Below are 21901 nucleotides of genomic sequence, written 5' to 3'. Positions count from 1 at the left end.
TTATGGCCCGGATCCCCCTAAGCCTCTCTCCTCGCAGCCTTTCGCCGTTTCGCGCTCGTTGGAGAGGCCCGCCTCTTCCCCCGGGCCGAGCCACTCAGAGCCCTTCGTGCCCTCAAGCCCCGCCTCTTACGGAAGCTGAGGCGGAGAGTCAGAATCCGGAAGGAAAACAGTTGGTGAGAGTAAGCTGGCCGGGACCTCCTGCAGGAGGGAGGCGGATCGGGCCAGGAGCGGCTGTGGCGGGGACACACGAGGCGGCCGGGCCGCTGCTTGGGACGATGGCGGCTGTGAACCCACGGAAATTAACCGAACCGAGAGGCAAGACGCTTAGGTGAGGAAGGCGGCTGCGGGCAGGCCGGCCTGCTCCGGGCAGGATCACTGCCTCCTACCCATTCCGGGCTGCGGATCTGGGGTAGAACTAGACTGGGAGAGAAAGGACCAGGCCTACAGGGCTGATTCTAGTTCAGAGGCCCTCCCCAGTTCTCCCAAGCCGATGTCGAGTGGGCTGTTTTGGGCCCAAGCCCCGCGCCCCCTCCAAATTCAAGCCGCCGAGCTCGTTCCTATTTGGGTGCCCCAAGCAGGTGTCTCAGTTTGCTACTGGCGGAGGCAGCGGTGTCGGGCTGTCTGAAGTTAAAGACCTAACAAGGCATTCTTCTGTCAGCTCTAGAGTAGAAATCTTGTTCTTTTGGTCAGCACGTACATCACGGGGTCTGCCTGATCCCGTTGTGATCTCCTGAAATCCGAAATCAGATTTAGGTAAGATCCTTTAGCGAAGGGATATAGCCTGGTCCCATGCTTGCTCTTTAGCAAAGAACAGCGCTAATCACCAACTTAGTGCAAGTCACAATGCAGGGATTTGCTGCTAATCGTCGGATCTGAGAGTGAGGGCAAGAAATCCCGACTTTTGTTCTCCATCCATTTAGAGCTGGTCCGTGGGAAAACAAAGAGCCTTGCACTAAAAGGGTTGCTTTTCTTAATCCTTTGTTGGACAGCAGGGGGAGATCTTAAACTAACGTAGCCCAGAATCTCTGGCCGAATGCCTAGAAAGGTGGTTTGTGTATTGTTTTGTTGATGTTCATAGGGAGGGGCAGGAAGTTGTTTTAAAAAGGCCAAGAATTTCAAATTGTGCTTTTTAGAACACGGACCTCTGAGAACAGGATCTGGTGAAGAAGAGATGTTTTTAGACGTCCTGCCCTTCTCTCCCACCTCTTTCAACCCCCTTGTAGCTGCTCCCATTCTCGGTTTGCAGCTGCTGCAGATCCTCTCCTCATAGTGTCCCTAGGACTCACCTAGGGATTGGTGGCTGTCTTTGGTCTCTGCAGGGTTTGTAGCTCCTGCCTGCTCTGTACTGAGCAGAATCGGGCTCTCTGGGAGTATTGCTGTAACTATTCAATTAAAGAGATCTGCAAGTGTCTTTTCCCTGGAGCCTGTGATGTGATCCATTGTTATTGAGAGCCGCTGATCTAAGTTCTGTTGCTTCCCTAGCATGAAGCCAAGGTTGAGGATGTTATCCAACTGATGACTTTTCCCAAGAGAGGGTAGACTCTTGAGAGAGATGTTGAGAACCTTGTTATTTAGGATCTTCTCTTTGGGCTCCCTGAAATGTTTGGCAGAATTTGGTTATGCTCCAGGGACCTCCTAGGAAGAAGGAAGGAAGGGAATGTGGTATTGTTATCTCTGCTATTTTTGAAATTCTCCTGTCTTGTAGTGCCGAGGCCTCTTACAAGGTAAAAACTGAACCTCCAGAATCTTTCTGGTGGTCTTAGGAGCCCTGAGGTGTGAGTGGCTGGTGGAATTATTAAGTTCCTGACGACCCACCTCATCCCCACCCCTTCCCTTGCCTGCCCCAGAAAACTTTGAGCAGCTTTGCTGATGTCAGCAGCACCCACGCTGCCAGGTGTGGGCAGCTGTGGGCCTGCATGGAGGAGCCAAAGCAGGATGGAAATGTCCTGCTTCAGGACGGAAGTCAGGATGAAGAGCCTGCAGTTCAGTGCACCTCTTCCTACACCCAGGTGCAGAAACACATTTCCCACTACGATTGCAGGGGATCGTGGTGCGGCCGTTAGCGGGCCTCGGCCCGTTTGTTACCGGGATAAGGTCTTACCCTCCTTCCTCCACGACTTCCCTTTGCATCCCTTCCACAGCATCCATGTTGTGACGTGGAACGTGGCCTCTGCAGCACCTCCTCTAGACCTCAGTGATCTTCTTCAGCTCAACAAAGAGAACCTGAGTGTGGACATGTATGTCATTGGGTAGGTGTCTGCAATGCCCCCTCACCCTTCCCCATATCTGAGATAGGTAAGCCCAGCCAGTCCCAAATCGTCCCCACGGGGAACTGTGACCTGTCCTCCCTTGCTCTGGAGTCTGAAGGCTAGGAGCTTTCAGCCAGTCAGTGTCTCTTGTCCTGAGTTAGTGATGGCGAAGGGTTGGCGATCAACAGCAAGGGGAGGGAGAGATCACGGTCACGAGTACCCAAGGTGTGAAAGTGCTGAGGGCAGAATTAAATGTCCGTGGCAGAGGCAGTACCCTCTAGGCCAGGGGGAGATCCTCTGACCTGGGATGGGCAGTTTGCAGGAAATGAACTGTGGGATCATGAGCCTCCTTTCTGACACTGCCTTTGAAGACCCATGGAGCAGTTTCTTCATGGATGTGCTTTCCCCTCTGACCTTCGTCAAGGTAACTTACAAGTTCATGGGCAGTTGGGAAATGTATCTCCCCTCTCCTCACTAACCCCCAGTCCTTTGGTCTCCCACTCAGGCTTTCATGCTGTTTCCATTTATTTAAAGGCCTGAACTTCAGTTGCACCTGGCTTCCTGGTGCTCCTGTCTGCCTTGTGTCTTTCCAATGTAGCTGGAGCTGAGCTGGGACCGCAGGGGGTTAGTTTAACACCTTGATATTTTTCAGATTGGGAGAATCCGGGGGGGTGGAGGGGGGAGCTTATTAACACCTCAGTGCCTACCCTACCGCCAGCCTCCATCTCTACTCACATGCCCAGCCTGAAGTCCCTGAATATAATAATAACTGCTAACATGTATCGAGTGCTTACTTGGTAGTAAGCATTGTAAATAAGCTTTCCATATACATTACTTAGAAACCATAACTCTTGAAATATGGCTATTTTACAGATAAAACCAAGACTCAGAGGTCACACAGGCTATCTGGGATTTAAATCCATATCTTTCAAACTTCATAACCCATGTTTTTGATTACTATACTTTAGTGCTATATTGGTGAGCTCTGAGGCTGACAGGTATCCCAAGGCTAGCCTGCTGGTATCCGAGGGTGTCCTCTGATCATAGAGGACATGTGCCTCAACTTCTAGGGGCCCAGAGGTTAGGAGAGGGGAGATAGATGGGGAGGAAAATAGTTCTCAGTCTGAAAGGCCAGTATTCTTTGGGGAAACTAGACCATAGGAGACTCCACAGAAAGGCTCTAGATAGCTGCATCTTCACCTTTATGTCCTGCGCAGCTGAGGGATGAAGCATCCTCCCATTCAGAGCGCCTCATGCAGTGCTTCTGGGAAATACCAGAATTCCTCTATTCCTCTCCCTGGGCGACTGGATTTCTTCAGAATTGATTCTCTTACCCCAGTTTGCCTAAAGATGCCAAGGCAACAGATGTGAGTCCTCTTGAGGGCAGAGCCAGGAGGAGGGAATACAAGTTTTGTCCTGCTGCTGAGGCTAGAAAAGGCCAACCCCCAAGCCCTTGGTCTTCTCCAGATGAAACTCAGGCCTCTTTCTACAGACGAGGAGCTAGAGCCTCTGTGAGGGCAGAACCACTACTCTCACCACCCACTCTCTTCCCAAGATTGGAGGCCTCCTTGCGCCCCAGCTAACTGGCAAGGGATTGGTAGAATGGAATGGAGCCAAGGAAATTAGCTCAGCTTGTGGCAGGGACACAACCCATTCCACCCATGCAGCGTCCCGCGTTTGGGAGGACTGCCTGAGGGGCTGGCACCCAAAGCAGCTAGACGTCCCTCCTTCCCCTAGCCAAGAATTGAGGGGAAGGGGTGAGCCCTGCTTGCAGCCTCTTCCTTTGGCAGGAGTTTGCCAATTATAGGTTGAGAAGCCTGGGCCTGAGGCCCTCTGCCTGCTCCAGAGCCCCTATCTGCCTCCCTTTAGGCCCTTCCTTAGCTCCTCCTACTTCACTTCCTCCAACCCAACTTCCCCTCTCCCGCCTTCCCCCCCCCCCCCCCCCCCGCGGGGCCCGGGGGGCGCGCCCGGTCTGAGGCTTTCGTGCCTCTGCCACCCCCCCCTTCCCCACCCGTCCCTGCTGCTTCACAGAGTGGACTGGTGCCTTTGTGCTGGGTCCCAGTGGCCCAGACCTGCTCCGTGGATTAGGATTAAGCTTGACAGCCCTTCCTGGATCTTTATCGGTTTCTTAGTCCGGTCCATTATCCTGTGCTTGTGAATGGGAGAGACCAAGACTGGGGCTGGAGGGTGGGGCTGAGGACACATCTGTAGCAACCTCTACCCAGCCCTAGGTTTCCACGCCTCCCTCACTCGTTCCTGGGTTTGGGGTTCTCCCTGCTTTGACTCCTCCACTGTGCCAAAGCTCCTGGCCTGCGGCATCAAGTTTCATAATTCCTGGAAGGCCCCAGTACACACTCCCCACCCGGGGATTTCCTCCTTGGCCTCTGCACCTCATGCTCCGGAAACAGCTACTCGGGTGGTAGGTGTAGACAGCCTGAAGCTGAGTGAGATGGTCACTGGCTAGGGCCCTTTCCCACCCCTCCTCAAAGAGAGCAAGGATTTTGGTGATCCCAGACCTCTAATGCTGTTATCCAAGTAGTCCTACTGGTTCCTTAGTCTCCTTGAGCCTCAGCTTTCTATCTGCAGAACAGGGACATTGGTGCAGAGGTTAAATGCGGTATGAAGGGTTTGTGGAGATGGTGGCCGTTCTCCCCAGCCCGTAAACACATGTCCACTGTGCTTGCTCTCATTGCCTTTGTGGAAATGCAACGAACCACAGGGTATAATTATTTTGTGGAGCATTTTCTTAATTTTCCATTGACCTATAATGTTTGCAAAATTAAGTGTATTTTTTATGGATTTTTATGTGCATATGCACCAATATTATCACCTGTCAAGTCAACAAGTCAAGATACAGAATGCGTTTAGCACCCTAGAAGGCTCTCTCATGTTCTTTACCTGAATTTACTTTCTTTTTTTTTTTTTTTAAGTAGGCTCCACGCCCAACGTGAGGCTTGAACTCACAATCCTGAGATCAAGGTCACATGCTCTACCGACTGAGTCATCCAGGCACCCCTCCCTGAATTTACTTATATGTATTTTTTAATTTCATAAAATGGTTATAAGAGGGAGGGAGAGAGACAAAGGGGCAGAGAGAAAGAATCAAGCAAGCTCCGTGCTGTCAGTGTAGAGACTGACTCAGGGCTTGATCTCACAACTGGTGACATCATGACCTGAGCCAAAATTAAGAGTCATATGATTAAGTGACTGGAGCAGTCCCCTCCCCCTAAATTTACTTTTATTTATTTATGTATTAATGTATGTATGTATGTATTTATTTTTAAATGTTTATTTTTGAATGTGCATGTGCATGCTCACGGGGGAGGGGCAGAGAGAGGGGAACAGAGGATCCAAGAGAGGCTCTGTGCTGACAGCAGCAATCCCAGTGCGAGGCTCGAACTTACAAACCATAAGATCATAACGTGAGCCGAGGTCAGATGCTTAACTGACCAAGCCACCCTGCCACCCAATTTACTTTTAAAAACTTTAAATCAAGGGCGCATGGCTGGTTCAATCAGAAGAGCCTGCGACTCTTGATCTCAGGGTCATGAGTTCAAGCCCCATTTTGGGTGTAGATTACTTAAAAAAAAAAAAAAAAAAAATCCATGGGACGCCTGGGTGGCTCCGTCGGTTGAGCGTCCGACTTCGGCTCAGGTCATGATCTTGCAGTTTGTGAGTTTGAGCCCCGCGTCAGGCTCTGTGCTGACAGCTCAGAGCCTGGAGCCTACTTCAGATTCTGTGTCTCCCTCTCTCTCTGCCCTTCCCCTGCTCATGCTCTGTCTCTCAATAATAAATGTTAAAAATAAAAAATAAATCCCTAAACCAGAAAATAGCAGCTACCAGTTAATCCTTCCAGCATCTGTGAGATAGATGAGATAGATTCCTGCTTTATCAATGATAAAATAGACTGAGGCTTGGCCCAGTATCAAATACTCTTGGGCTTTGAACCCAGATCTGGCTAACTTCAAAGCCACTGCCCTTAGCCACTATCCTGCATTGTGCCATTCCTCTCTGAGGCCCTGGCCCACAGGGGTAGCAGCCCAGAGTGCCCAAAGGACCCACAGAGCATGGGTGAGAGGAGCCCCTGGGTTCCATGGGACTGGGACTGAAGAGTCAGTGCCCTCCTGATGGCAGGGTACCCTGGCAGCCTTGTCTTCCCTGCCTTCCACCCAAGCCCAAGAACAGAAACTGGAACTTGCTTAGCTCCCAGAATGCATCATTTGGCAGCTAAGGGGAGTAAGACTCGAGCTGAGATACCATTGACCTCAGGGCTGGGCAGGGTCGTGCTCAGCCAGTGCAGGGAAATGAATGACCATTGTCCCCCCCTGTGCTGTAGGTCTCCAGTGTCCGCATGCAGGGGCTCCTCTTACTCTTCTTTGCCAAGCATCAGCATTTGCCCTTTGTCCAGATCCTCTCTACTAAATCCACCCCCACTGGCCTCTTCGGGTACTGGGTAAGGACCGAGCTGTGGTCTGAGTTGTGAGCTGGGAGGCCTCCTGCCACTGGGCCGGGGAGGGCTGGGTTCTTTAGAGGTGAGCAAATAAAAGAGGGGGTGAAATGAATCTTAGCATTCTTCCAGGCCAGTGCCCTACATATCTGCTCTCCTGCCCCTGGGAGCTTAGCACCCCTGAGACCTCAGACTGGGTGAGCTGGGCTCTTAGATGGAGACGTCGCTCCAGGGAGCTGAGTGTCTGGCCCTGCAGTGGGAAAGGGGAGGTGATTCTCACCCAGAGCGACTTCCTACCCTTCTGCCCACCTGTTCCACCAGGGGAACAAAGGGGGCATCAACATCTGCCTGAAGCTTTATGGCTACTATGTCAGCATCATCAACTGCCACCTCCCCCCCCACATGGCCAACAATGACCAGCGGCTGCAGCACTTTGACCGGATCCTGGAGATGCAAAATTTTGAGGGACAGAACATCCCCAACATCCTGGACCATGAGTGAGCATGTGCTTGCGAACTGCTGCCCCTGCGGTCAGCCCAGGCTAGCATCCTCCTCAGGCAGCTTTGCTCCCCTCCCCCCCTTTCCCAGCCTCTTCCCTAACGCTCCATCTACTCTCCCATCCAGCTTTGCCTCCCTGGCCCGCCTAGGAGCTCTAGACACTTCTGAACACCCCAGATTGAGAAGGCCATGGTTCCTTGAGGTCACCCACAGGGAGCTGGTTCTCCGCCTTGCCTGGTGGCCAGTTGAGGGGGGAGTGGGAGGCCTAGAGCCTGCTCTGTATTTGCTACTTGCCCCCAGGGGCTGGCCTCTTTGGAGGACAAGGAAGTGGCCGTCAGAACAGCCCAGTAGGACCCGTGCCACGTCGTTACCATTACTGGCTCCTCTCCCAGCATCTGGCACCTCACCTGCCCCTCGAGCTCTGTGCCAGAGGTGTGAGCGGCCCCGGGGTCCATTGCTCCTGTCTTCTCTTACCTCATCATAGCCCTCAGCTGCCTTCTTTTCCCTCTGCAGCCTCATTCTCTGGTTTGGAGACATGAACTTTCGGATCGAGGACTTTGGGCTGCATTTTGTTCGGGAATCCATAAAAAATCGGTGCTACAGTGACCTGTGGGAGAAGGATCAGGTATCAAATGAAGGAAGGGTCCAGAGGGGTGATCTGAGCCCATTGTGGAGGCCTAATATCAAATGGGGGGGAGTACTGCTCAGGTTCCTGAGCACCTGTCCTCCATTCCCAAGCCTCTGAAGTCCCTGTTCCCTTTGCACCCAGGGGCCTGGTCTTCGCCTGGAGGAGCTGCCGGGTGTGAAATAAGTTGGGGAACGAGAAGGGCTTCCGCCTGCCGTGGCCCCGCACCAGACACTGACTCTCCTATACCCTGTTGTCATTCCCATCCCCAGGCTTGCTTGCCTTCTGGAGGATGAGATACTACCCCTTTGGGGGCACCTTGGCTACCCAAGTACACTGTGATACATGTCTGCTAGTGGCTCCCAAACAGATGCACTTCAAAGCCTGCTCCCTAGAGTCCAAGGACTAGGAAATGGCAGGCATCTGCCTCTCGCGGGACTAGGGATCTCGCGTGATGTTTACAAAGGGATCCAGCTGCTTTCCTGGGGGCGGAGTGGGGATGGGGTGCTGAGGCTGCCACCGGGGCGGTGGTGAGGAAGGGAAGACGTGTTGCTGGACTCTTGCCTAGCGTGCCGGCACGTGCTCATCCCTTGAATGGAGTGTGTGCTGGGCCACTGGGTCAGGACTCCTAGGAGATGGGACTGTTCTTTCTCTCTAGCTCAGCATTGCCAAGAAACACGACCCGCTGCTCCGGGAGTTCCAGGAGGGCCCCCTGCTCTTCCCGCCCACCTACAAGTTTGATAAGAACTCCAACAACTACGATACCAGGTGAGGGGGCTCCACCAGGAGAGGGTCAGCCTGCCGCAGATTTGGAATTAGCCTGTGAGGAGGAAGTGCAGGGCCAGGAGGCCCGGGAAGTCGGGTTGTACGGGCCCTAGTGGCAGAGGGAGCTGCCTCACAGGAGAAGTGTTAGAAAGCGGGAACAGATCCAGCCAGCCACCACCTCGGGAATGGCACGTCCCACCCACCTCATGAGGCGCTGACCACGGGAGCTGCCCCAGATTGTCCTCGGAGAGCATGGAGGTGCTGACGAGGCTGCAGGGTGGGGGTGGGGGCAGGGCAGGTAGGGCAGGAGGAAGGGGGGAAGCAGCTCATTCCTCCCTTGGGAGGGACCGTATTTCAGCATTCTGGGCACCCTTGTCCACACTTCCCCAGACCTTCTGGTCCCTCCCAGACAGGGGGACAGAAATGTCAGCTCAGCCAGTTACTGGTATGAAGTGTCCATGCCCCAGCTGTGGCTGAATCAGGTACTATTTAGGAAGATGAAATAGTAGTTGTCGGGGCGGGGAGGAGTTTATGGGAAACAGTATAGAGACGGTGCAGCTGGCAGTCAGAGGTACAGCTCTGCCCCTCGCCGGCTGCGTGACCTTGGACAGGTGTTTAAGCCTCAGTCTTGTCATCTATAAAATGGGGGTGCTAACAGTACCCTCCTCATGGGTTGAGGATTGAACGAGACCTTGCATGTGCTTAGCCCGGTGCTTGGCACCTGGTAAGCACGGTGACGACTGCTGTTGTTAGGTCCGTGCCTTCAGGTGGTAGTTTTACCAGAAACGTTTCTTTTTTTAACGGTTTTTTTTTTATTATTATTATTTTTTTATTTATTTTTGGGACAGAGAGAGACAGAGCATGAACGGGGGAGGGGCAGAGAGAGAGGGAGACACAGAATCGGAAACAGGCTCCAGGCTCCGAGCCATCAGCCCAGAGCCCGACGCGGGGCTCGAACTCACGGACCGCGAGATCGTGACCTGACTGAAGCTGGACGCTTAACCGACTGCGCCACCCAGGCGCCCCTATTTATTTATTTTTGAGACAGGGAGAGACAGAGCGTGAACAGGGGAGGGTCAGAGAGAGGGAGACACAGAATCTGAAACAGGCTCCAGGCTCTGAGCTGTCAGCACAGAGCCCGACGCGGGGCTCGAACTCACGGACCGTGAGATCATGACCTGAGCCGAAGTCGGCCGCTTAACCGACTGAGCCACCCAGGCGCCCCCAGAAACATTTCTAAGAAGCCAAGAAAGGGTCAGGTAACCACCAAAACTTTAAGCTCAGGCCAAGGGTCGAAAGCAGCTCCAGCATGGAGTCCCTGGCCCAGTTTGGCAAGGATTCTCATCTCTTTGAAGAAAAAGAATAGGGGCACCGGGCTGGCTCCATCGGTGGAGCGTACGACACTTGACCCCAGGGTTGTGAGTTCGAGCCCCACGTTGAGCGGGGAGACTACTTAAAGATAAAATGTTAAAAAAAGAAGAGAAAAAGAAGAACCCCTCACGTGTTCTGGGGGTTTCATTTCCCCTGGAGCAGCGGCTTCATTTATTCCTCACAGCGGGGCTGCCTTATGAGGGAGGCGGGAAGTGCCTCCAGGGCAGCGCCTCTGGAATTTAGGGAGTAAACAGGTATCTCCCCAGCCAGGCCAGGGAGACAGGTAGAACCGACGGCCCTGTGCCGGAAGGGGTATGGCAGAGCCACAGCGGCCCCTCCACGGAACGGGGAGAGGGTGAGCCATTTTAGGAGTGTGGAGCAAGACGGGGTGGGGTCATGGCCTGGGCAATGTACACAAGAAGAGGCCATGAACACTGGAAACAGAGTCCAGCCTGGGCAACAGAACAGGCTGGAAAAGAGGTAAGAGGGCAGGTTCTGGCTGGCCAGCTGGCCCGGGGCCACAGCGGCACGGAGAACGCCGGCCTCCGCAGCCATCCATTGGAAATGAGAGCTGTCATGGAAATTGGGAGGCCTCGGTGGGACAGACCCAAGCCTTGGGGCCTGGGACCCTCTGCCAGTTGACTTTAAATCCTCACTTGGCAGCGGGAAGAGAGCTGCTGGCAGGCCATGTGGCCAGGTGTCCCTCTGTCCCCACCCCGAGGTATGGTAGGGAAACCACCAGGAGACTAGGAATTATTACAGCTGAGTCTAGGCTGTGGTCAGCAGGGACTGAGATTGGCTAGAGAGGCCCTGAGGTGTTAAAGGACTTCAGAGGACTTCCCCAGGAAGCTCAGCCACTGGTGGCAGAGTTGGGGCTGAGACCTGACTCTGGACTCTGGTGGCCCACGATGCTTCCCTCTAGCCCGCAGTACCTCTGCAATCACGGCCGGTCTTGCCAGCAGCCGCAGAAAGGGCGGGATTGGGATAGCAAAGCCTTGCTAAGAAGGAAGCAGGTACTTCCACATGATAGATACAACCCACATTGTGGTCGCCATTACTGAGCACTTGCCGTGTGTCTGTGTAACCAGACTGTTACTCATCCTTGAAAACTCAGTTCAGGCATCACGTCTGTTAGAAGGCCTTCCTTGACCCTCCCCCATCCCACCGAGAGTCCTCTCCTGCCGGCATGCCGCCTGAAAGCCCTGCACACATCATGCTTTCGGTATTGTTCTCAAGACACGGTGTGCTTTTCTTGCTCTACTCCGAATGCCTGAAGAGAGCTGATTTATGACCGTTTCTGGTATGTAGCATAGTGCCTGGCGTATGTTTGAATCGGGAGCCTGAGAGGACAAAAGGAAGAAAGATAAGTTATTTAAGGAGCAGCCAGCCTAGTAGAGAGACCCACCCATAGCAAGAGATCCAAATAAACACTCTCAAGTCCAAGAGTTGGCCAGTAAAAGGTTCTAGAGCTCTGTAAGTGCCGAAGGAAGTTGAGCGAACGGTAAGGAGACAGACAGCTGAAGCCAGGAGGAGTCAGTCAGAGCTGCTGTCAAGGAAGTAGCAGACTTTGGCAGAAAGAAGGGCAGACGTTCCGGTCAATCAGCAGCACCGATGAGAGGCACCTTGAGAAGAGGCTGACCAGCCATACAAAGTGGCTGCGAGTGAGTTGTATACAGGGCATAGTACGCACACGGCTCTGCCCCGCCACAGCAGCGTCCCTGAGCCAAGATGTAATGAGAAACGAGGTCAGCTCCATTACAGGGGAGGGTGAAAGGGCCCAGAGCGGGAAATCCTGTTAAAGTCAGGGATTGCGATAGGATTTTGTTACAGTCAGCACGAGCCTGGTCAACCTCTCCACTAGGCGATGAGCAGAGGTTGTTATGCTCAATCTCGTCAAAACTCATGTCCAGAGTTCAGTGAGACACTTAGAAGCCATCTATAGGGAGCGGAAGGGAAAAGTCCATTTCTGACCTAGAAATGGAACACTTCCCTACTTTAGGGTCAGTAAATTGGCTCAATTTTCTAGCTCCTAAAGAGAAATTTGCAGAGTTACTCGGTTTTAATTTTTCAAAAATTAGGACACGGTAATATCCAGAAGCATTTCTTCTACTCAGTCACACCATTCAGCCAAAAAGCAAAAGCGAGGTCCAGTTCTATACGGCATGCTCTGAGACAGTTCTGGCTGTTGGGAATTGGCCACAGGGGAGTGCCGTGGAAGGAGTGTGGACTTCGTAGACCTGGGCAAACGTCCGACTTCTGCCTGGACAGGGTGACCTCTGAACTTCAGGGTCTTGTAGAAGGAGGAAAATGCGCCCTGTGACATTCTTCCAGTGTTGAGAGGGTTAGAACAGTCCGTGAGACTGTCACAGTGTCACAGTGTCTAATGCACAGAAGGACCCCATGTTTTGCTCTTGTTATTTTTAGAAATGGAGAACTGGGGGAATTTAATTTGTGCACATTCAACTTGCTTCCTGTCTTTTGTTTGTCAAACAAGCTCTTTGAGGACCTTGTGAATCCCATTTTTCAGGTCCCCAGTTGCCTGGCATATAATAAGCGCTCAGTAAATCTTTGTTGAAAGACTGAACAATACAGGTGCCCAGTGATAAGCCTGGGCCAGGCCATGGAAAAGGAAGAAAGGGAGACAGGCTGTGGTCAGGTCTTGGGGAAGATCTTGAAGTCACCATGATAGGGAAGTTGAGGAGGGGGAACACTTTGAAAGGAAGAGTGGTGTATTTATGTGGCGCATCACCAAGTATAAGCATTGCTGGGTACTGAATGTAGGTTCAGTAGGTTCTGAGATTCTGTTTATAGTCTCTGGGATGGAAATAGCACATTCTGATGTGCTCTGACCAGTCCTCAGAAGAGTGAAAAGTTGAAACAACCCCAGGAGCCCCAAACAGATGTGCTTCAGCCAGTTAGCACTTTTTGACCACTCCCTTGACGCACATTAATTTATTTGGTCCTCACAATGTCTCTTTGAAGTAAGTACTGTTATCACCCCATCTTAGAGTTGAAGAAACTGAGGCTTGGAGTAGTGAAGTCACTTGCCCAAGGGCACATAGCTTTCTCTCTCTCTCTCTTTTTTAAACTAAATTACCAGTTAATGATAAAAAGATGTAATTCAGGAACAGGCAGATGAAAGAGATGCGTAGGGCAAGGTATGGGGAGAGGGTGAGGAGCTTCCATGCCCTCTGAGCCCTCCACGCTCTTCAAATCACATGTTCACCAACCAGAACCATGTAGCTCTTAAATAACAGGGCAGGACCTTCCCCCAACTCCTGTTGTCTGATTCCAGAGTCAGAGTTTACCAGCAGGACACCATTCTGCCTCTGTTGCTGGAAGACTATTGCTGTTGAATTGACAACAGTACGTCGGAAATGTTCATTTAAAACAGTAAAAGGGGGCGGGGGGGCGGTGCCTGAGTTGCTCAGTTGGTTGAGCGACAGACTCTTGATTTCAGCTCGGGTCATGACCCGATTCATGAGATCAAGCCCAGCGTGAGGCTCTGCGCTGACTGTGCAGAACCTGCTTGAGATTCTCCCTCTCTCTCTCTCTCTCTCTCTCTCTCTCTCTCTCTCTCACCCTCCACTCAAAAAAAAAAAATAAACTTAAAAATAAATTAATCAATTAAAAACGGGATGAAACAGAAGACAAAAATAGCATTTCAAACTGGTTATCAACATCTGAAACCATATACGTTAGGATTAGATGATCATTTTTGAGGAGAGAGATTGAGTTTGGGGTTTTAGTTAGTTTGAGTTCCATACACCATTGAGTACCTACTATGTGCCAGGCTCTGTACTAATGCTGAGAATACACAGGGGACTCAAGAGCCAGTCCTGCCTTCCGAGCTCATGCTAAGCGACGTGCTGACTGGGAAACAAAACGGCCGCGCTATATAACGTAATTAGGGAAGCACCAGTGTAAAATGCTTTGGAAGCAAAAAGGAGAGCTCAAAGCTGGCTTTATGACAAAGACAGCTTTGGAATTGGGCCTCTCCCTGTGAAGAAGTGTGTTCCGGGCAGCAAAAACCGCAAGAGTAAAGGTCCTGAGGCTTAAGAGTCACTGTGGTAGGCGGGTCTGGGACAGTGGTGGGAGACAAGGTAGGACAGGGGTGTGAGACTCCTGAGCGCCTTGAAAGCCATACTTGGGGACTTGAGCTTTATTTTGGAGGCATGAAGACTCCTTAAAGGTTTTAAAATGGGGGGGGGGGGACGTTTTTAAAGTAGGGAACCATCTGACCAGGCTTGACCACTCTGGCTTCATTTAAAATAAAGGGGAAGGGGGAGGCGCCTGGGTGGCTCTGTTGGTAAAGCGTCTGACTTCGGCTCAGGTTATGATCTCACGGTTTGTGAGTTCAAGCCTCACGTCAGGCTCTGTGCTGACAGCTCAGAGCCTGGGGCCTGCTTCCGATTCTGTGTCCCTCTCACTCGTCCCTCCCCCACTCATGCTCTGTCTCTCTCGCTTGCTCTCAAGAATAAATAAAACGTTAAAAAAAAATTTTTTTAATACATAAAATATAGGGGGAGGAGGCGCCTGGGTGGCTCAGTCGGTTAAGTGTCCAACTCTTGATTTCGGCTCAGGTCATGATCTCACTGTTCATGAGTTCAAGCCCCCCATTGGGCTCTGTGATGACATTGTGGAGCCTGCTTGGGATTCTCTCTCTCTCTCTCTCTCTCTCTCTCTCTCTCTTCCCCCCACTCACTCTCTCTCTCAAAATAAATAAATTAAAAAAAATAAAATAAAGGGGGGAGGAACCCAGAACAGCCACTCTTCCCCCCCACCCCACCCCGTTCCAGGACTCGGGGTCCCCCTTTGGAGGGCAGGGCCTGGTTAGCCAGCCAGTCTTCGAGAACACCAGTAGCTGCCTGGGCATAGCTGTGTTAGGAGTGAGAGATTTGCCTGTCTTGGGGCTACTACAGTTACCTAGGGGAGGAGAGCACTCTTGTCTCCAGGGGCTGTACGGCCCCTCATGCCCTTCAAGGAAGCTTGTAAGCAAACAGGTGAGAGGTCCCTCAGTGGAGGACTCTTGAGAACAAAGAGTCATCATAGCCAGTGACTACAGAGAGTTTATTTTGTACCTACCGCCGTGCTAAATATTTTTTGTGCTTTATCTGATTTAATCACGTCAGCAACCCTTATTACCTTCATTTTACAGATGAGGAGGCTGAGGCCAGGAGGGGTTGGTGTGATGAAGAGCATGTGCTCTGTGGTCATGCTGCCTGCCCTTGAATCCTGGCTCCATGCTTGGTAGCTGGGTGACTTGGGGAAAGTTGCTTCCCCTCTAAATCTCAATTTCTCCACCTGTGGAGTGGAGAGTGGAACAAACAGTATCGGTGGCAGGCATAGACAGCTTCTCCAAATGCTTCCCTTTCCTTTCCTGAGGCCGTGCCTTTAGTGAGGGGGGAGCCAAAGTCAAGCTCACGTCTGACTCCCGAGTCCAGACCTCAGCTTTTTTGAGCTACTGCTGCTTTTGTTTAAGAAAGAAGAAAAGCTTTGAAAAGAAACGGTTCCGCATCACAATTTGATTCATACAAACGTAGACCAGACTGAAGGTCCTTGGCGGAGTCTGACAAAAGCCAACATACTTTTGATTCCCTTGGGCCCCCTCCAGTCTGCTGCCATGCCATACTCCAGCTGTGGCCCAGGGCTCTCAGGGCCACTGATAGCCCCTGGTGTTAGGGGCTCCAGCAAGCTTGTGGGGGGTAACTTCTTGCTCTCCTGCCAACCCTTCTCTCCTCCTCCTTTTTCTCCCCCCCCCCCCCCCCCGCAGTGAGAAAAAACGCAAGCCCGCATGGACCGACCGCATCCTGTGGAGGTTGAAGCGGCAGCCCCAGGCCAACCCCCACACCCCGAGACTGCCAGCCCCCCACTTCTGCCTGACCCTGAGGAGCTACGTCAGCCACATGGTGTACTGCATCAGTGACCATAAGCCTGTCACCAGCACCTTTGACTTGGAGGTGAATTTCTGGGCTGCCTGGCACTTAACAGAGCACCCGTGCCAGGCCACCTCCCACACCCTCCAGCCCTGGATTCTAATGTCAGCAAACGTCCCAGGGGAGACCTGTAGGAGGACACCACTGCTACTCCTCCCAGGTCAGGTATCCCAGCTCTTAGAAGCTGTGGAGGGCTCTGTCAAAAACGTGTCCAGACCCTTTGTGAACAGGTTTCCATTTCCTCTTGGTACCGTCCCTTGGGGCTAATGAGTTCCATTATGCTTATTACCTACTATGTGAAGTAGGACTTCTCCTTTTTGTCCTAAACCTACCTGGATCAGGTTGCAAAGGGAGCTCCCTCCATCCTCGCATCTTGCCATCGAATGACCAAGGTGATGTTGACTTCCCTTGGTGACCCGCTGGCTGCCCTCAGCCTTCACTTTTTCATACTGGTGTGTCTGTCTGTATACCATTGTGTCCCTCCATATGCCTATAGCTGTTCTCCCCAGAGCCTTGGGGAGGGTTCCTGACAAACCCTAGAGGCCCGAGAGCAGCTCTCTGCCTTCTTTCTTAAACCTGTCATCAACTCCCCCGTTCTCCCCCACCATCACCCCTCAACACTTGACTCTCCGCGTGGTTACCCACCTGGCCCCCATCCCCATCTTCCCTGGCAGGGCCAGCCACCCCCAACAAGCCTTTGGCCCCTTCCTCCACGTGGCCAGCCAGGGTCTGATACTTTCTCGGGGCAGCCGAGCGGAGTTCGACGCCCACCCCCTTGCGTGCCCTCTTTTCCCCTACTGACCCTGATGTGTTGGAAGGGCCCAGCAAGGACATTCGTCTCAGAGAAAGGAATGATGCTATGGGATTTCAACCCCTTTCCCACTCCTGCGTGTAGCTGAAGCCATTGGTGTCTGCCCCATTGATCACCCTGATACCTGAGGGCCTGTGGAACATGGAAAACGACATGTTGATCAGCTACTCCTTGACCCCAGACTTTCTCAGCAGCCCCTGGGACTGGATTGGACTATACAAGGTGATGTGGCAGGAAAGGCGTGGCGTCCATCAGCCATACTCCTCTGGCTTATCCATCCTGAGGGTTTACGGGAGCTGGGCACAGGCTGAAGAGCTCATGCTCATCCCCCATGGGGGTCCTTGCCCACCTAGGGGCTGGCAGTGAAGGGGAGGGTGCATACGCTACAATGGCCAGCCTGGGGAGTAAAACCGTCCTCTCCTTAGGACTTGCCATAGGTCCTGTGTCCTCCCAGACCACTGACTGCCCAATCCCCTCTCCCACAGGTGGGGCTGCGCCACATTAATGACTACGTGTCCTATGTCTGGGTCAGGGACAACCAGGTCTCCTTCAACGATGGGCTGAGCCAGGTACCTGCCCCCTTTCCTAAGCTAGGTATTCCACGTCTCCAGCATGAGGGCTTGCCTGAGTACCGCTCTCTTTGGAAGGAACCGAGGCTGGGATAATTTGTTGCTGAGCGCTGGGTGGGGCCCAGCCTGGGGAGGTGACCCCATTCCTATTCATCCTCTCCTCCAGGTATACTTCAATGTCAGCAATATCCCCGAGACTGAAGACCAGTTTCTCCTCTGTTACTATAGCAACAGTCTACATTCTGTGGTGGGGATAAGCAAACCCTTCAAGGTATGGGATGCTGGTGGGGAAGGGGACTGTCAGAGGACTTGAGCTCCTCATCGGTTCTCCGAGGGCATGGGCTAGGAACCCACTTGTACCACGGAGCCGCATCCTTTGAGAATGGGAGTGATGCAAAGGCACAAAGGAAAACCTGCTCTTCCCCTCCCCCCCCTACTTCTACTCACCGCCTGTTTTATCCCTGCAGATCCAGCCTGGCTCCTCCTTGGCAGAGGACCTACTGGGTGAAGCCCAACCACATATCTGAGCCCGGATGAGAGTGGATCCAGGGCGGAGGCCAGAGCTGGCAGCCAGCTCTGCCTACCACTGCCAGGCGCGCTGGGGCCCAGCCCCCAGAAGAGGCAGCAGGTACCCTCCACCTCCCAGGGGGAGCTCTCGCCACACTCCTATGCTCTCTCTCTAGTCCAGATCTCTGGAATTGGCCACTTGAATACAGGTTTTTGTTGCTGAGATGTGAGTGCAACCAGCTGGTTTGTCAGCAGTGAAGACCTGGGATAGTCCACTGGCTGTGGGAAGACCCTCCAGCCTGCATCTCGTTTCTTGATTTTCCCCACACACACTTCCAGTTCCGCCCAAGCAGGCCTGCCAGGCACATGCCCCATCTGGCACAGGCCTGCATTCTTGTCACGCCATCCTGGGCCTCAGGCTGCCTGGGGCGGGGGGGGGGGGGGGGGGGGGGGGGGAGAAGAGATGCTCACATTTGCACAGGCTCTGTAGACTGGTTGGCACAAGCAGCCCTGGGTTCCAGGAGTCTTGGCATCTCATTGCCTGTCCCCCTGAGGGATAGGCAGAGGGCCTGGGGTCCCTGCTTTCAGCAAGGACTAAGTGGGTGGGATGGAGGGGCCCCTTCACCCAGGCTCTCATGTAAATGTTGTGGGCAAGACGATGACTGTCCTGCTGCCAGTACCCCCACCCCAGGATGTCCCAGGGCCGGAGCAGAAGATTGAACCCAGGTTCACTTCTGCTGGTGGGTCAGGCTCCATGCCCCAACCTGTCCTCTTGTGAAGGCACAGACTTTTCCAGGGTGTTCCTCGCCCATTCGTGCTCATCTGCGCCTACCCTTGCTGTGGTCACTGGCCAGAAACCTGCCCTCTCTCTAGAGTGCCCTAGCACCCGGAAGCAGAGGCCGGCAGAGAAGAGAGCCAGAATCTAGATGTTGGAGAATCTGACCTTGAGGGTGTTCAGAGAGCATTCTCTAGGTGCTGTGTGGGCACTCAGTCCCACCTCCCACCACTTGCCTCCAGCCACTGGTGATTCAACGGCCCTTCTCCCAGGAGAAGACCTCAGGGAGCCTGCTCTGTGACCATCATGTCCATCCTATGACTTGAGACTGAGGGACGCTGCAGTCGCTCTATGATCCATACTCCACTCTGGGAGCCGTGTGTACCATGAAGAACTGTCCCCCTGGCTGCTAGCGGGCCATGGCTGTCTGTGCTCAGTGTCTGTTGTGTTGGGGGATAATTAGAAACATGACTTTTACGCTTGTGTGTGACTCCGTGGCACATAGTAACGGGCCCTTTCTAAACTCTGGGACGAGGGCCCTGTAGATCCAGACTAGACTTTCTGTGTCCGAGAGTGGCAGATATTGCCGGGATGGGAATGGGATGAGGTTCCAGGATGGTGGCCCTCTGGGTCCCTGGTGCAGTTGGGGCGAGCCACCTATGTGATTAGGCACTTAGTTTACTTTGCTGCGAAGCAGAATGCATTTCTGGCAGCCGACAACTCAGAAAAGGTGCTTACTCTGTACTCTGGTTCATCCCTCCTCACCTTAGTCTTGAGCCTTGGTCCCATGTCCAGTTATCCAAAGATGTCACCATCTTTTCTCTCTGCCCCACCTTTTCCCAGACCCTCCTGCCCCCAACGTCTCCATGGTAACCTCTGTTCCTGCCCCAACACACTCAACACCTGAGGAACCCCAAACATCCGCACTTGCCCGCCTCCTGCCTTCGTGCCTGCACAACCATCATGGGCTCTGCCACACGGCACCTGTCACTTGGCAAACAGAGAAACCAAAGCCCAAAGGAGTGGCGTGATCCTTCCAAAATTACACAAGCAGCTGTGGTGTCCTGCAGGGCCAGAAACCCAGGAATGAGGTCAAGACCCGGGTTTGAATCCGAGTTCCACCTCTTCCCACACAGGAATCTCGGCTGTCTGTAAAACACAAAGAATGAATCCATTCACAAGATTGTTGTGAGAACAATTGCAAAAACAACCAAAGCGACAGCATGCCTACCTCTTCGTTCTGATTAACGGAGCCCTGGGGCTGGGTCTCCGCGGTCCCCCCTTCTGCTTGTGGAGCATGCTTGTCCACGTGCCCACCTCTCCCCTTCCCTCCCTTAAGTCTTCACACATCCCTACCCCTGCCTCCTGTTGGGGGCCCCCTCCTGGCCCGGGGGTGGGGGTGAGTCCAGTGATTGAGAGGCCGGGAAAGGGAAGGGGGAGTGTTCTCCCTCCTCTTGGCCCCAGTCAGGATATGGTCGCTCTGGGCCCAGCCCTGACCCGCTGGGTGGAAACAGGAAATATGTGAGACTTGGTGTTCGCTGGGTCTCTGCGCCTGGCTCCACAGCTGATAAGGGCCATTGTGTGGCCACCGGGGATGAGCCTGCCCTAGATAGACATGCTGCTCAGAGGAAGGAAGGAAGCTTTGCTGGCCTTTCCTGGGCGGGGGAAGCCGTGGGGAGGGAAGGAAAGGGTGCCCCGGGGGGAAGGTGCCCATCCAGGGGGCTGTCAAGGCCAGCACCAGCCCGCTGGACTCCATCCCTCCCAGGCCAGTGCCTCTCTCTGGAAAGGTCACTTTTCCCCATCCTCTTTCCCTTCTCACTTCCGATAAGGAACGGCTGAAGACCTGAGGGCTCACTCCCAGGCCAGGAAAGTGTCAGCTGTGATTTAGCAACAATAAAGAAGAAAACAGGAATGCTGGGGGTGAGGGGCACCTGAGGGTGCTATGGAAAAGTAAGAAGCCGACAGGGCTACAGCTGCCCAGAGCCAAGGAGTCTGGGGACCAACTTCCCAAGCATTAAAGGCTCCAGAGGACGGTGGGACGGGGGCCTCCTCCCAGTGTCATCCTGCCTCTCTGGCTAAACCCCCTCTGTTCAACATGGCCAGCCCCCAGCAGCTCTGGCCTCTCAAACTTAAGGGGTTTGCCTGCTGCTGGGGGAGGTAGGCACGCTGGGGGAACATGCAGGAGGGGCAGTGCCTATCGATGGATCCTGTTGGCTTAGGGCGGGATGTGCTTCTGGTTTGGGGAACACTGAGCTCTGCGGCTGACACCGGTGAGTGGGCAGCAGGAGAGGCCTGGCCATGGAGCTGCTGCGGCGAAGTACCCTCCTAACCTTTGACCTGGAGGCCAGGGTCCGCCACGGGTGGCTGCATCAGCTCCTCTGGTTACCTGGGACAACAGGCATTTCCTCCATCCCTCGGCCCCTCCTCTTCCTGCCCCAACCCACTGGGCCAAGAGGCCTCCCAATCAGACCTGGGCTGCTCCAGCTGTGTCCTGAGGAGCTGGACCAGACACATCCCCCGGGGCCGGAGTTGAAGCCGAACCAAGTGGCCATCCCAGTGTGAGACCAGATTCCTGACTCCGGGAGCAGCCAGAGCCAGTGGGCAGGCAGGCTTTTGCTCAGCACACTGGCTCTCCATCGGCAGAATGGCACTGCAAGTGGAGCTGATACCCACTGGGGAGATCATCCGCGTGGTTCATCCCCACAGGCCCTGCAAGCTTGTAAGCTGGGATGCCCTGGGCCGGGAGGAAGGGTGGCAGCATCTCCCCAGGGCCCAGCAGCTCCCTCTCAAGCAAGCCCCTCGGGAAAGAGGTGAGCAGTGGGGAGGGGTTCTGATCTTTGGCTGGACAGGAACAGACTGGACAAGAAGGGGTAAATGAAAGGAAGAGGTAAGAGCTTAAGCACCTCTAGGAGCAGGGTTTTTCTAAGCAGGGATCTAGGTTTGAATCCCTTCTCTCCCAGCTCCCTGATCCTCAATAGGCTGGGCTATAAACTGGCCCTAACACGTAGGTGACAGGACTGCTCTGGGGCCAAAGGACGGGCGGTGCATGTAAAGCTCCAGATGCATAGTACAGGTTGAATTAATGCCTCCACTTCATTCAGCCCAAAGAACCAGGACTGGCCAGCTCAGAGCGGTAGCTTGGGCAGGGAAGGAGGGGGAAGAGAGACAGGCAGGCACAAGTGGGGAAGAGCTGAGCTGGCCTGGCAAAAGCGGGGCGGGGGTCGGGTTTGCTCTGAGGATGCAAAGCGGCCCTAGGATGAGGAAATGCATCCCCTCGACCCCAGCGCAGCAGCAAGTGGGCCAGGTGTGGAGAGAGTGAGTGTGTGTGTGTGTGTGTGTGTGTGTGTG

General features: G+C 53.7%; 2 protein-coding genes across 5 annotated transcripts in view; both read left to right on the top strand.

The window, feature by feature from the left end:
• The first annotated feature begins 31 nt into the window (after window positions 1-31).
• On the top strand, window positions 32-19036 carry INPP5K (inositol polyphosphate-5-phosphatase K). Of its 4 annotated transcripts, none has more exons than XM_040455488.1 (12): window positions 41-328; window positions 2142-2249; window positions 2572-2673; window positions 6586-6702; window positions 7018-7193; window positions 7708-7819; window positions 8478-8587; window positions 15729-15915; window positions 16787-16924; window positions 17188-17271; window positions 17438-17542; window positions 17739-19036. In XM_040455488.1, the coding sequence occupies exons 3-12, from the start codon at window positions 2575-2577 to the stop codon at window positions 17796-17798; spliced, it is 1188 nt and encodes a 395-aa protein (XP_040311422.1). In that variant the 5' UTR covers window positions 41-328; window positions 2142-2249; window positions 2572-2574; the 3' UTR covers window positions 17799-19036. The 4 variants fall into 4 exon arrangements, with proteins under 4 accessions (XP_040311420.1, XP_040311422.1, XP_040311419.1 ...); XM_040455485.1 differs by having other exon boundaries at window positions 42-328; window positions 2565-2673; XM_040455487.1 differs by lacking the exon at window positions 41-328 and adding an exon at window positions 1848-2009 and having other exon boundaries at window positions 2565-2673.
• Window positions 19037-21091: 2055 nt separating this feature from the next.
• The window catches only part of MYO1C (myosin IC), a 23545-nt gene continuing 22735 nt past the window's right edge, over window positions 21092-21901 (top strand). The window contains exon 1 of the mRNA XM_040455476.1: window positions 21092-21272. Coding sequence (XP_040311410.1) covers window positions 21198-21272 — 75 coding nt within the window. The 5' untranslated portion in view covers window positions 21092-21197. The remainder of the gene's footprint in view (window positions 21273-21901) is intronic.

The sequence above is a fragment of the Herpailurus yagouaroundi genome, unplaced genomic scaffold (assembly GCF_014898765.1).
Source record: "Herpailurus yagouaroundi ecotype Mexico unplaced genomic scaffold, PumYag 215, whole genome shotgun sequence".
Taxonomy (NCBI): domain Eukaryota; kingdom Metazoa; phylum Chordata; class Mammalia; order Carnivora; family Felidae; genus Herpailurus; species Herpailurus yagouaroundi.
The sequence above is the reverse complement of the archived record's forward strand: the minus strand, read 5'-3'. Positions and strand labels throughout refer to the sequence as shown.

Excerpts from the sequence above, each read along its gene's own strand:
- INPP5K (XM_040455487.1), top strand. The coding sequence starts at position 1,870 with ATGTCAGCAGCACCCACGCTGCCAGGTGTGGGCAGCTGTGGGCCTGCA. Across the intron at positions 7,194-7,707 it reads CCCAACATCCTGGACCATGA|CCTCATTCTCTGGTTTGGAG; the intron begins GTGAGCATGTGC and ends TTCCCTCTGCAG. Across the intron at positions 8,588-15,728 it reads TCCAACAACTACGATACCAG|TGAGAAAAAACGCAAGCCCG; the intron begins GTGAGGGGGCTC and ends CCCCCCCCGCAG.